Genomic DNA, 13,582 nt, shown 5'->3' with positions numbered 1-13,582 from the left:
CATAAAATTCTGCATTACTATAGTTATTTGCATCAAGATTGATAGCCTATGATTTTCTCAGTGTGCTGTGTCACAAATAGTACTGGAGCACATTTAAGTACTCACAAATAATCCTGGAGTACATCTTAAGAATTACACAAGGCTGGGTGTGGTGGTTCACGCCTGTAATCCCAGCACTTTGGGAGGCTGAGACAGGTGGATCACGAGGTCAAGAGATCAAGACCATCCTGGCCGACATGGTAAAACCCCGTCTCTACTAAAAATACAAAATATAGCTGGGAGTGGTGGTGTGCGTCTGTAGTCCCAGCTACTCAGGAGGCTGAGGCAAGAGAATCACTTGAACCTGGGAGGCAGAGGTTGCAGTGAGCCAAGATCACGCCACTGCACTCCAGCCTGGGTGACAGAGCGAGTGGAAAATTACAAAATTTGCTATATTGCTGATGCTAGGAACTTTTTTAGCATCAAAGTTGCTCACTCACACTTTCAAAACTTTCCTCATAGCCCCAAGGGCTTTAAATATATTGTCTTATCAAAATTGAAAATTACTTCATGTCATGGACCTTTGGAGTTGCATTGGAATGCTTGGAACCACAGCTGTTACATCCTTAGATTTCAGGGGTTAGATCCTTATACACGTCTAACAGCTGAAAGTATAACCACATCATGAGCGTTGACACAGCCTCTGAGGTGAGGAAGAAGCAAAGTAAAGGGGAGAGGATAACCCTCAAGCCTGGAGCCACAAGATAAATAATCAAATAAATGAACAAAAGAATCACTTTGAATTGGCTAAGTATTACTATCAAAGTCTAGAATATGGATTTCTAGATCTTTTAGAAGACCTTGTACCACATTTTCTTTGTTCACTCATTATTGATGGGCACTTAAGTTTATTCCATAACTTTGCTATTGTAAATAGTGCTGCAGTAGACATAATTGTGCAGAATCTCTTCAACATACTGATTTCAAATCATTAAATACCCAGAAGTGGGATGGCTGGATCATATGGTAATTCTGTTTTCAGTTTTTTGAGTAACCATCATGCAGTTTTCCATAATGAACGTACAATTTACATTCCCACCAGCAGTGTGCAAACATACCCATTTCTCCACTTATCTTCTCTCTCTCTCTGTTTTTTCTTTCTTTCTTTCTTTCTTTTTTTTTTTTTTTTTTTTTTTTTTGAGACAAGGCCTCTGTCATCCAGGCTGGAGTGCAATGGCTCATTGCAAACTTGACCTCGATGCTCAAGTGATCCTCCCACCTCAACCTTTCAAGCAGCTAGGACTACAGGCATGCACCACCTTACCCAGCTAATTTTTAAAACTTTTTTATATACATAGGGTCTCACTGTGTTGTCCAGGCTGGTCTTGAACTTCTGGACTCAAGTGATCCTCCCAAAGTGCTGAGATTACAGGTGTGAGCCACTGTACCCAGCCAAAATTCATTTATGTTTTATGTACACCTTATACACATAAGTCTAAAGATAATTTATACAATATTTTTAATAATTTTGTGCATGATCCAAATTTTAAGTGTGTTTTAGTTGCAACACTTCACATGAGGTCAGGTGTGGAATTTTTCACTGTGGTGTCACATTGCTTCTGAGAAAGTTGTGGATTCTGGAGCATTTTGGATTTTCAAATTAGGAATGCTCAACTTGTATATTCCCTATAGAAGTAGCACAGTAATGATGATCCAGGGAAACCATCACTAAGAAGTTGATATTTGAGCAGGCTTTTCAGGAGTTCCCCATGTGACCAAGGGATAGGAAGAAAGAAAGGGTATTCTGGGTACAGAGAATAGCACATACAGAAACATGCATGCAAAACATCATGTGAGGAAGACCAGTGAGATAAAATTTTAAGTCAAGTACTATTCAAAGCAAATAGTTTTTCTGGGAAAACTGAAATAACTTTTATTGGGACTGTTCCATTTTTACCTGGGATGAGCCTCTATTTAAAAATTAATATTCCAGTTGGGCGTGGTGGCTCACAACTATAATCTCAACACTTTGGGAGGCCGAGGCGGGTGGATCACTTGAGACCAGAAGTTTGAGACCAGCCTGGCCAACATGGTGAAACCCTGTCTCTACTAAAAATACAAAAAGAAAAAAAAATTAGCTGGGTGTTGTGGCACACAGCTGTAGTCCCAGCTACTTGGGAGGCTGAGGCAGGAGAATTGCTTGAACCCAGGAGGCGGAGGTTGCGATGAACTGAGATCGCGCCACTGCACTCCCTCTGGGTGAGAGAGCAAGACTCTGTTTCCAAAAAAAAATTAATATTTTGTAAAACACTCTTCATTATTAGAGGAGAGGTAAATATACCCTTCTTGATGCCTCAGAGTCATGTGATAAATCTTCACAAATTGAATTTTAGCAAATTACATAATGAACAAGTGAGATATGGAGAGCTGTTTTTGAAAGAGACAGTAAATAACTGCATTTTTGCTGAATTTGTTTTTTCAAAAACAATGTGAAAATAATTTCCTCCTGAAATGATACAGAGTCCATAATGAAAAGTACTTGGTGTTTATAATTAATACAGAGTCTTGTTGTATTGCATTATATAGTATTGCATTGTATTGCTCTGTACTTAAGATAAACTAATAGGCCGGCTGCAATGGCGCACACCTGTAATCCCAGCACTTTGGGAGGCCAAGGTTGGCGGATCACTTGAGCCCAGGAGTCTAAGACCAGCCTGGACAACAGGGCAAAACCTGGGTCTCTATAAAAGAAACAAAACTTAGCTGGTCATGGTGGTTGTGTGCTTGTAGTCCCAGCTACTGGAAGGCTGAGAGGTGGAAGGATCACTTGAGACTGAAAGGTTGAGGCTGCAACGAGCCACGATTGTGCTACTGCACTCCAGCCTGGGTGACACAGCAACACCCTGTCTCAAAAAAAATAAAAGATAAGCTAACGATAATCATACGAGTCTTACGAGGGAGGGAAAGTGGATAAATAGATGCAAAAAAAAATTAGAAAGAATAAGACCTAGTGTTTGGTAGCACAACAGAGTGACTATAGTCAAAAGTGTTTTAATTGTACATTTAAAAATAACCAAAAGAGTATTATCAGATTGTTTGTAACACAAAGGTTAAATGCTTGAGGTGATGGATTCCCCATTTACCCTGATGTGATTATTACATGCCTGTGTCAAAATATCTCATGTAACTCATAAATATAAATGCCTATTATGTACCCACAAAAATTAAAAATACAAATTAAGGCAAGGCATAGTGGCTCACACCTGTAATCCCAGCACTTTAGGAGGCCTAGGTAGGAGCGCCACCCGAACCCAGGACTTTGAGACCAGCCTGGGAAACATAGGGAGACCCTGCCTCAGAAAAAATAAATTAGCCAGGAGTGGTGGTACACACCTGTGGTCCCAGCTATTTAGGAGACTGAGGTGGGAGGATCACTTGAGCCTGGGAGTTTGAGGCTGCAGAAAGCCATGATTGTATCACTGCACTTCACCCTGGGTGACAGATTGAGACCTTACTCAAAATAAATAATGAATAAAATAAAATAAAAATGTTTAAAAAACATATGAAGAAAAAATATAAATCTAAAAAGAATAAAGTGTCAGTGGTAAAATACATATTTACACATAGTTACAAATTATGTATTTAGAAGATATAGAAACTTTTCAGGGGTTAGCTAAGTTCCACAGAATAAATTGTATTTATTGACTTTTTCTGTCATTCCCAGAAGGACTTGCTTAAGATGTGGAACTTTTTCCTTTGAAAAATAAAACAGCTCTTTGAACCTTAACTGAAAGCTATAGTTTTGTTTCTAACAATTTTGCAGGAGAGATAGACTCCATTTTTCACTTGAGAAGTTTTGCATATATAAATCCACAGTATTTTGAATTTACATATATCCATCAAAGACACATTCAGGTCAAAAAATTGAGGATATATTTAAAGATCACATGAAATAGTCAATTGATAAATTGAACTGACACATACTTCAACATAATTACATATAAGAAATCAAACTTTACTTTCAAATGACAGATTTTTACCTGTAGAGTAAAAGATCTTTATGCAAAAGCAAGATAGGGATTCCTCAAGGATCTAGAAGCCAATTATTAGGAGCGGTAGATTATAATAAGGAAGGAGAATTTAAATTGTACTTTCTATACTCCCTCTTCTATGAGCATGTTTCGAAAAATATAACAATCACAAAGACTTTTAGATGATTGCTTCTTCACGTATTTTAAGTGTGTCCTCCACTGCCTACTAATACATTTACTTGATATTAGTTGTGAATGTATTTTTTTGATTGTCATGAAAATGCTGTCTGTGAAATATTTTGCAGATTTAATCTAAATTTTTAGTTTAAATCTTTACTTTTTGTTATGAGGTAGTATATGGGAAATCAGCAAGAATCCATATAAAGCCTCAAGCTAGAAAAGTTTTCATTTAGTGGTCATGTGAATTGCATGTTGAGGAGATTCAGCAATATGTCCAATATTATAACCATTTACAGTGAATAAATATGAAACAAAGCTACTATTCCCAAGTAGCTTATAATCAAAGTAGAAGATCCATAAAACATTAAAATATTTAAATAATTGATTATTAAACTGTATGAGACTCACTACAAAGCAATACAAGTTGTATCATTGTGAACAGAAGTAGTCTGAAGATCTTTTAGAATGAGGTAGAAAATGAAATAAATTTTGGAAGATGGATGGAATTTGGATCTTTTGAATAATAGTAGGGATATAGTTAATGCTGGGAGAGCAAAGACAAGGAGATGATACTTTCAGTATATAAGTAAACTTGAGTTTTAAATATTTTCCCCTAATAGAGTTGCCTTGCAACTTGCTGTCTCAGTAGCTGTATTTAAGCTTTACAAGTGTCAGAACCTGCCTCATAGTTAGGCTTGATGAGATTATATATAGTTTAAAATCCATATAAAGAGATCCTTTCTTTAATGGTTTTGAGTCATTACAGTAATAAATTAAATTGTGTTATTTTGAGAAGGCAAATTCCTAAATAATTCCTATTGAGAATCTAAAGAGAAATCAGCTATCTAGAAATTTAGAGGTAGATGCCACAGGGAAGTTCTGAAAATTAGCTGTGATAATTCTACTCTTGCTACTTTCATAATAAATTAAACAATTTTCCTTCAGTGCACCTTCTATAGAATCATTGTCTTAATGAGGGAATGATAAATTGACTTATAGATAAGTGATAAATAGAATCTATCACATATAAAATAATTCAGTTTTTAGACAGACTAATTTCAGCATTGGTTATAGTTTTAATTAAAGTTAAATGCTAAATGTCACATATTTTAACCTTTAATTATCACTGATTTAATACCATTAAATAATAGCAATTATTAAATATCTTAAGTTGAAACCATTTTTAAGCTTGGCCAATTAAGAAAAATATCATTATTCTTCATATTAACATTAATTGGATTACCTTTGAGTAGGTTTTGATATTAACTGGGTATACTTCCCCTGTTCTAGGGTAAGTGATAGGATTCTTTGGTTGCAAACAACTACAATCAGCTCTTGTGCACAGATAGAATTCATTATAAAGAGATCAGCAACTCACAGAATGGATAGAAAGGCTGGATAAATAGGCTTAGAAAGAAGGAAACTGAGCTACCCCAGAGGGTTGGAAGCAGGAACTGCAGTAATGTCTCTTTGCTGGTACATTCTGTTCAGGGACCCACCGTTAAAGTGAATAAACTGCTCTGTTTATTTATTACTCTAAACAGACTCTAGTCAAGTTCAAAAATACAAGGACGAGGTTCTCAACTTAACTTAATTCACTTGTCTGTCCCATAGTGTACTTGAGTGATGAAAGAAAAGGCCTTACACAAGGATTCTCCAGTAACCTTTCCTCTTCATAGTGGCAGAGCAAGTGCCAGGATTTATTGTCTCCACATTCCTCACAAAAGATGGGAAATAGATGCTATGTGGGAGGAAAACTGTGCCTATTCCATTAGCTGAGATCTTTTATCTCCTGTTTCAGAGGACCAGGCAGCTGCTCATAGAAAACATCATTAGGATTTATAAGGACAAAGGTCTAAAGACAGTACCTTAATTTGTCATTAGGCAAAAATCTCCATGGACAACAGTTATATAAAAACAGTTGTGGAACTTCAGTTCTCTTTTCCATTTAATGAGGTATACAACTTTTCATTTTCCAGAAAGAATATATTCTAAATTGGAGGTTGTTCAATTACTATTATTGTGTTCTACCAGTGCCATTTCCTCACAGATGCACATTTGCTTTTCTTACATTCTGCCTGAATATTCCCTGTGAGCCAATTTTGACATTGAAGTTGAGTTTTCCAGTGATGTTCACTAGATTCCCTCAAGAAATTGAATATATGATAGAGAAAAACCTAACAGAATCCAAAATAATGGTGGTTTATCATAACAGATTATCTGGCCAATAATTCCTATTTTTGTTTTGCATTATTTTCCTGTCGGTCTTAAAATTTTCCCATTTGCTCTCTTTGTAAAGCTTTACTGTTTTAATTTTTTTTTAAATGTTAAAGTACTTTAAAAGTCCTTTTAAAAATTTCATTTCTTTTCCAGTGAAATGAAATTGTGGCAACTAGGCTAAAATAATATCTTAATGGGACACATTCTCACTAACTTTGGCCTATTTTAGTATTCCATCCTGAGACAGAATCTAATGTTTACATCAGATAATGTTTCCTTGTAGACATAGTGGAACAAGTATTTTTCAATGCACACAGATACCCCATAAAATCAGAAATATCCATCTGTAGCCTGTTAGAGACATATGAAATATAGTTATTCCATTAGTATCATTGTAAACAGCCAGGGGTGGCATGCAGGCTGATTTTCTTTAGTGCAGTATTATGCTGCTCTTACCTCACTGACTTACCTCTCTGTTACCCACAACAGGACTTTTATCTGTGGAAGTTAGTGGCAGGCACATATTACTTCCCTGCTTCTGAATTGATGACTCAGAACATTGACACACTAAAGCCATGGACTCCTGTTGGAGGACGCAGGTTACCTAAATGGTATTTTAAGGCCTTTTAGAGGTAGAATAAGACCTTTGCTTTTAAAGTTCTTTTTAACCATCAACTTAAATGTTGAATTAATCCTGTGACAATGATCAGTTGTTTTTGAAGTCTGAAATTTTGGCAAAAAGCAAATTCTTTTCTAAGTTGATATTAGCAAGTAACAGTTCTATAAAAATTAAAACCATGGATTGTTATAATGGCTTCATTCTGTAGTTAAAACATTTACAGTGGATTATACTGCTCAGTGTAGTTGTCATTGATTTAATCATTTTCATGAAGATTTATCAGTCATTTATTTCAAAGACAGTTATGGGATTCAAGCCAGCAACAGTGTGTTTAAAAAAAAAAAAGGAAAAATAGTTATGAGAATCTTTTTTATATTTTTTTGCAGTTCAGTTTTTTTTTTCTCATTTTAATCGCTTTTCCTTTACTTGAGTTAAAATACTTTCATAGATCGTGTCTGAGTTTTGAAGCTAGGAAATCATACACATGGAATCTTTACTTTTTAAATATTTTAATTGGCTTAATAACCTGTATCTTTAAGATATCACTTCCTTTTAATTAAGATATAAAATGCTACTTGAGTCTTTTAGTACTTTAGTAATAATGTGAAAACATAGTAAGTCTGAATTTCACAAGTAGTGATTTGTTGTAACCAGCAGAAAAAAAAAAAATGAAGAACACATATTGCAGGAGAAAGAACAGTCATTGTCCCAACCATCCTTGCTGTAGTTCTGTTCACAATCTATTAACAAACCAATTTTATAAGATAAATTTTGGGGGCCTAAATTGATACCATTAGGTTCCTCTGCCATTGTAGAACAGTGAAGACAAAAGCACTCACCATCTTAATATTCACAGGACTGTGCTAAAGAATAATGATTTAAGATCGAGACAAGAGTTAACTGCCCATCTCACCAACCAGTGGCCTTCCCCAGGAGCTCTGGATGTCAATGCTGTTGCCTTGGATACGTTGCTTTACCGAAAACACAATAAACAGTGGTATGAGTAAGTGTAATACTTTTTTTTCCAACTAATTAATAGTTAGTTGTACCAAAACATATGGCTATCCGCTTAGGTTTCTCAGTTACTCTTTCTGAACTTATTATTATCTTAGAGCAAAGATAAGATTTAGGACTACTTTGGTAAGGTTAGATTATCTGAGAAATTCTTATGCCGTATTGTACCAGCTGTCTACTTTTCCTTTAGCTGAATCTTCAGCCAGTCCTTTAGTTAAATCTATGAGCTTGTGTTTAATGAGCCACCTATTTTTGAATTCCATCATTGGTGTGGTATTTGCCTTAGGACTAATTTTCCCACTTGTCATAAAACACAATTTGAAGGAATAGAAAGATATTTACTTGTTCCTGGTGGGTCTGAAGAATTCTATTCATTTTCAATCAATCTGATTTTTAGAAACTGTGGAAGATATAATCACTTCACCTATAGTCCACAAGATCTTTTTCTTATTTCTTTGTTCCAATGTTCAGTACTATTTGATTTCATTTAGTTACAGTATCCAGTACTCACTGTTGAGAGAGCTGCAGTCTTAGGCTGTTTTCCTTTAGGTAATCATCTTGAAACTTGTAAGTTGTATTACCTTCTTTTGGCTTTTAGCCACCTTAATCATTTTTTCACTATTTTTATTTTTCTATCTTAAGCTAATTTTCTGTTTTTTCCTAATATCCCTCTCTCTCATCTCCTTCTGTTTGATTTTTTCCCTTCCCTCTCGTTCTCTCTTTTCTTGTATTTTCTCTATTTTGTCTTTCCCCTTTCCTCCTTTTTTCCTATCTCTTTTTGTTTCTTTCACTACTCTTTGAGAGTCCTTGCTTGTAAATTTCCCTGTAGAGTCACATATCTATGTGTGCTTGTTTGGGTACCTTTCACTAGGTTATTAGTAGCCAGATATTTCTACAAGTAATATTTTAGTACAAACAATTTCCGCCTGCTTTACTCTGTGATGTGTTTTGTCTATCAAAGGCAGAGTTCAAAGTAAATTTGACTATTTGATATTAAAAACAAGTACTGGAGACTTAAATGCTTTTTCTTGTTTCATTGATTATTAGAGATAAGTAGGAAAAGATGAACACATTATTTGCAGAATAAATCAGTAGACTCTCTTCAACGTCTACTAAACCATACTTCTTAGTATGATTCAAGATACTGACTTTGGATATTTCATAAATTGGGATCCAGTTCCCTTATATACCCTTATGAAAGTTATTAATAACTAGAATATATCTCATCCTGGTATATAATTTTACCTTCCTCTGGGTTTAATTAATAGAAGAATTTATTTTATTTCTATTTTTAGTTTATGATTGAAAAATTAAATTTATAGCAATACTTGATACACTTACTTACCTTATCTATATATGACATATAAGATGCTCCTGTTTTTTAACTGCAAAAATAGTATAACATTAAATCCTGATAAGTTAAAAGACTATGCTTTTTTATTGTAATATCCACATTGTCACATTAGATAGTGAGAGGTAACATATTTTAGCCAGAAGATGTGTACACTTCCCTGTCTACAGAGTTATCTATTGAGGAGCTAGTAAGAAGTCTAAAGTGGAAGATTTATTTTTAGTTTGCTTCTGCATATGCAACAATAGCTGGTTTTTACAAAGTATTATAGCAGCAGATAAGGTAATTGTGGTCTCAGAAAAGAAGGCAAGGAAACTTCCTATTCATCTGTTTAGCATGGGTCTAGATTTTATACTTCTTGACTCAGTTATTCCACCAGCTTAAGCCTAGCATCCTTCTTTAATCTGGCCTGTCCTCCCCTAGATGTTAGTATTGTTTTAGTACGGCCCTGTCTCAAAACTGCTATCCCCAAACAAAAAAGCATGCAGCCAGGGTATTGTACAGAGATCACTTTACCTAGAGTTTAAAGTCAGGACTGGTAAGTAATCTCTGCTACTCACTAATCTCTGCTACTTACCTACTGTGTAACACTGAGAAATACTTTCTCTCCTTGCCCTTTTCTTTCTGCAGATGTAATATTGGGGATAATACCTGTCTAACAGAATTATAAGGATCAAGTGAGATAATAAATTGCTAGAATTTAATAGCTAGCTTCTCAGTAAATATTTATACTCTATAAAGTCTTATGTTTCTACTCTAATGTAATCCTGTATCTTCCATGTCTGGAGAGTGTATACCCACCTAACTTCTAAACTTTCTGAACCTTATGTAAAATTAAAGTGAACAACTCATCCCCAGTTGTTCTGAATAAATCCAACTGTCGCATATAAGATGGAGGCTTTGGATTTTCAGAATAGAGGAGTTCACCATAAAAATCATGTTTGAAACCAATCACAGCTTTTCATCAGGATCCAGTTTTTTCTCTCTTCAAACTTTTAATATAAGCCAAGGCTCTTGAACTACCTGATCACTGGCTCCTTTTGATTTGACCAATATCTTAAGTAAGTTCAACAGACATTTATTGAGAATGTACTAATTATGAAGGAGGTGGCTAAAACCTTTTTAATAAGGAACATTAACCCTCTTGACAATCTGGAGAAAGAAACTGACCCTATAATTCATTACAGTTTTAATGACAGTAGATGATTTTTCCTGGCAAAGATATGGGATGTCTATAGCTATTTCTCTAGGAACTCTGTAACTTCATTCAACCACCTAGCCAAAGACAATTTAAGAAGAGAGTTTTAAAAGAAAAACTTCAGACAAGTTATACAGAGTTTATCTGAGCAAAGGATTCATGAATCAGGCAACATTCAGAACCAGAAAAGGTTCAGAGAGCTCTGCCCAGCAGTGGATTTAGGAAGCTTTTATAGGCCAAACAAAAGCAGATAAATCATCTGATTGGCTACAGCTAAGTAAATACCTTATTTAGCATGGTAGGATTAGTTTGCTGCCTATGATGAGCTGAATCTCAGCTGTTTGTGATTAGCTGAAACCAGGCTGTTACAAAAAATCTCCTGAATTAGGCTTTGGTTTGTTTACTAAATTACGTTGCAGTTTGTTACTAGGAACTCAGAGTAGGGGGGACAGCCTTAGGCTAATGGCCTCCTGTTTATTTAACAACAGTGTATTGTTTAATTAATTTGTTAGTCTTCTTAAGCCATTGAATAATTTGGTCATATTGTCACCTACTCATGGAAAGATCCCTCTCATAATTGAAGATCTTAAATTTATTTCTCTTTACTATGCTGTTTATAAAATTTTAAAAATATAATTTCCAGTTTATTTATTGATTACTTAGACCTGGCAAGATTACTTAGACCCAGCAAGCTATGCTGGATTTCATATCTTTTCCTGTATTTCAAACATGATATACGTTTTATAGTAAGCTTACATGCTTTAACAATTTAACATGATATCATGTAAAGGCCTGTAATACTTTAACTGTAAAAGCCTGTCATGCTTTAACAAGGTATCATGGTATGATATTAAATATTTAAAGCATGACAGGCTTACTGTAAAAACTGAACAATAAATAAGTGTATAAAACATGTTCCCTTAACACACACATAGAATAATTTCTTACTTATTTGTTTCCAGTAAGTTCTGTTTTAATATCTTTATATATATGTAAAGTCTAGGTCATATGAGTTTGTTAAATAATCCTGTTAGGTTATCTGTTACATAATCTTTATAATCTTATTAGATTATTGCCTAACTCACCCATTCTTATCCCAAAAGATCAGATTCATATTTATATTTTCTACTTAAGCTTTTTTAGTCTTTTCAAATTATCATTTCCCAATTTGGCCATAATTCACATTGCAAAATTATTGAGAATCATGAGCTCTTATATGCTTTCATGATCTACTATTTAGGTTTTTTTTTTTAAATTTTAATTTTACTTTTATTTTTTTTGACAGAGTCTCACTGTGTTACCAGACTAGAGTGCAGTGGCACGATCTCGGCTCACTGCAACCTTTGCCTCCCAGGTTGAAGTGATTCTCCTGCCTCAGCCTCCTGAGTAGCTGGGACTGCAGGTGCCCGCCACCACACCCAGCTATTTTTTTTTTTTTTTTTTGTATTTTTAGTAGAGATGGGGTTTCACCATGTTGGTGAGGATGGTCTTGATCTCTTGACCTCATGATCTACCCGCCTTGGCCTCCCAAAGTGCTGGGAGTACAGGCGTGAGCCACTGCACCTGACCAGCTTTTAATTTTTTCTGATGACTTTCACTTCATATGTATTCACAGTTCTCTTTCCCATTTATGTCTTTCAAATATTTTTGGAGTAGGAGACCCTAACTGCAGAAATCTTTTACAACTTGTAAACTGGGCATTGACATCACTCATATATGCCCTTCCCTGTTAGGCTTTCCTTGCATCCTTCTGTTTATTTTAATAAGAGAATATAGATATTCTCCTATAGCAAATGATTATTTTGTTCCTTAGACATCTTTCTGTGAAAACAAAGAACAAAAAGTATATCTCTGTCTCGATGTACATTCATGTGCTTCTGTATATACAACATACATATATTGTTTTTATTTTCTACATGTGGATAATGTTCATCTCCTTCTATGTATCACACTCTCTGTTGCCCAATGACTACTGGATAAATTATTATTAACCTTAACATAATACTGGGCAAATGCATAGATTAACCATTTATTACTTCTGATTATTGATATGAAAGATTGTAGAAAATTGATTAACAAGTAAATTCGGGATTATTTCTGAATTTCCTTTTGATTTGCTTTTACTTGATATCCAATCTTATGTATAGATATTTATATTTAAGGTTTAAAAATGTACAAATAGTTAGATATTAAATTTAGTAGGTTTTCCCAAATGCCCATGACATAATTCCTACAAGTTTAATTTAAATTATGTTTAACAATGGCTGGGTGCAGTGGCTGACGTTTGTAGTCCTAGCACTTCGGGAGGCTGCAGCGGGCAGATCACTTGAGGTCAGGAGTTCAAGACGAGCCTGACCTACGTGGTGAAACTGCATCTCCACTAAAAATACAAAAATTAGCCAGGCATGGTGGCTGACACCTATAATCCCAGCTACTTGGGAGGCTGAGGCAGGAGAATATCTTGAACCTGGGAGGCAGAGGTTTCAGTGAGCCAAGAGCGTGCCATTGCACTCCAGCCTGGGCAACAGAGTGAGATTCCATCTCAAACAAACAAACAAATAAATAAATAAATAAATAAATAAAATTATATTTAACAATGGAAAGGTAAGGATTAAACTACAAATTTTGTATAATTAGAATGCATGACTCTTACTGTCTTGGGTTCTTACTTTGATTAAGCTACTTGTATTTAAAAAATTATCTTCTGAGAAAGAGTAATAGCTATTAATTGGATTAATGTATCTGGTGAGTTACTTTTAATCTTACTGTGTGATGTTAATGAGTCTAGGATTCTAAGATAGGGCTTAGTCATGGCCTTATAAAGACAGAACTCTCATAGATTGGTTACCGTTACCACATGGCAACAAATGTTTGTCAGATGGAGCTGTCAGTCACATTGGAAATCAGGTAAAAATGAGGAAATCAAACCCATTCTTAGCCGTTACTGAAACAACTGAATTTGTTTCCTCCCAGATAGTGGATTTGTAGTC

The 13,582-nt window shown here is 34.9% G+C and overlaps 1 protein-coding gene across 11 annotated transcripts in view; it reads left to right on the top strand.

Annotated features, from left to right (window-relative positions):
- The window catches only part of RUNDC3B (RUN domain containing 3B), a 180,424-nt gene that overhangs the window by 146,728 nt on the left and 20,114 nt on the right, over window positions 1-13,582 (top strand). For 7 of the 11 annotated variants that reach the window (XM_077997087.1, XM_001105569.5, XM_001105429.5 and 4 more), the window contains one exon: window positions 7,886-8,032. The exons of 2 other annotated variants lie outside the window; for them this stretch is intronic. In XM_077997087.1, the coding sequence (XP_077853213.1) occupies window positions 7,886-8,032 (147 nt within the window). The remainder of the gene's footprint in view (window positions 1-7,885; window positions 8,033-13,582) is intronic. 2 more of the 11 variants (XM_015134149.3, XM_015134148.3) reach the window with 1 other exon arrangement.

The sequence above is a fragment of the Macaca mulatta genome, chromosome 3 (genome assembly GCF_049350105.2).
Source record: "Macaca mulatta isolate MMU2019108-1 chromosome 3, T2T-MMU8v2.0, whole genome shotgun sequence".
Classification (NCBI taxonomy): domain Eukaryota; kingdom Metazoa; phylum Chordata; class Mammalia; order Primates; family Cercopithecidae; genus Macaca; species Macaca mulatta.
Note: the sequence above shows the minus strand (reverse complement) of the source record. Positions and strands in the feature narration are given on the sequence as shown.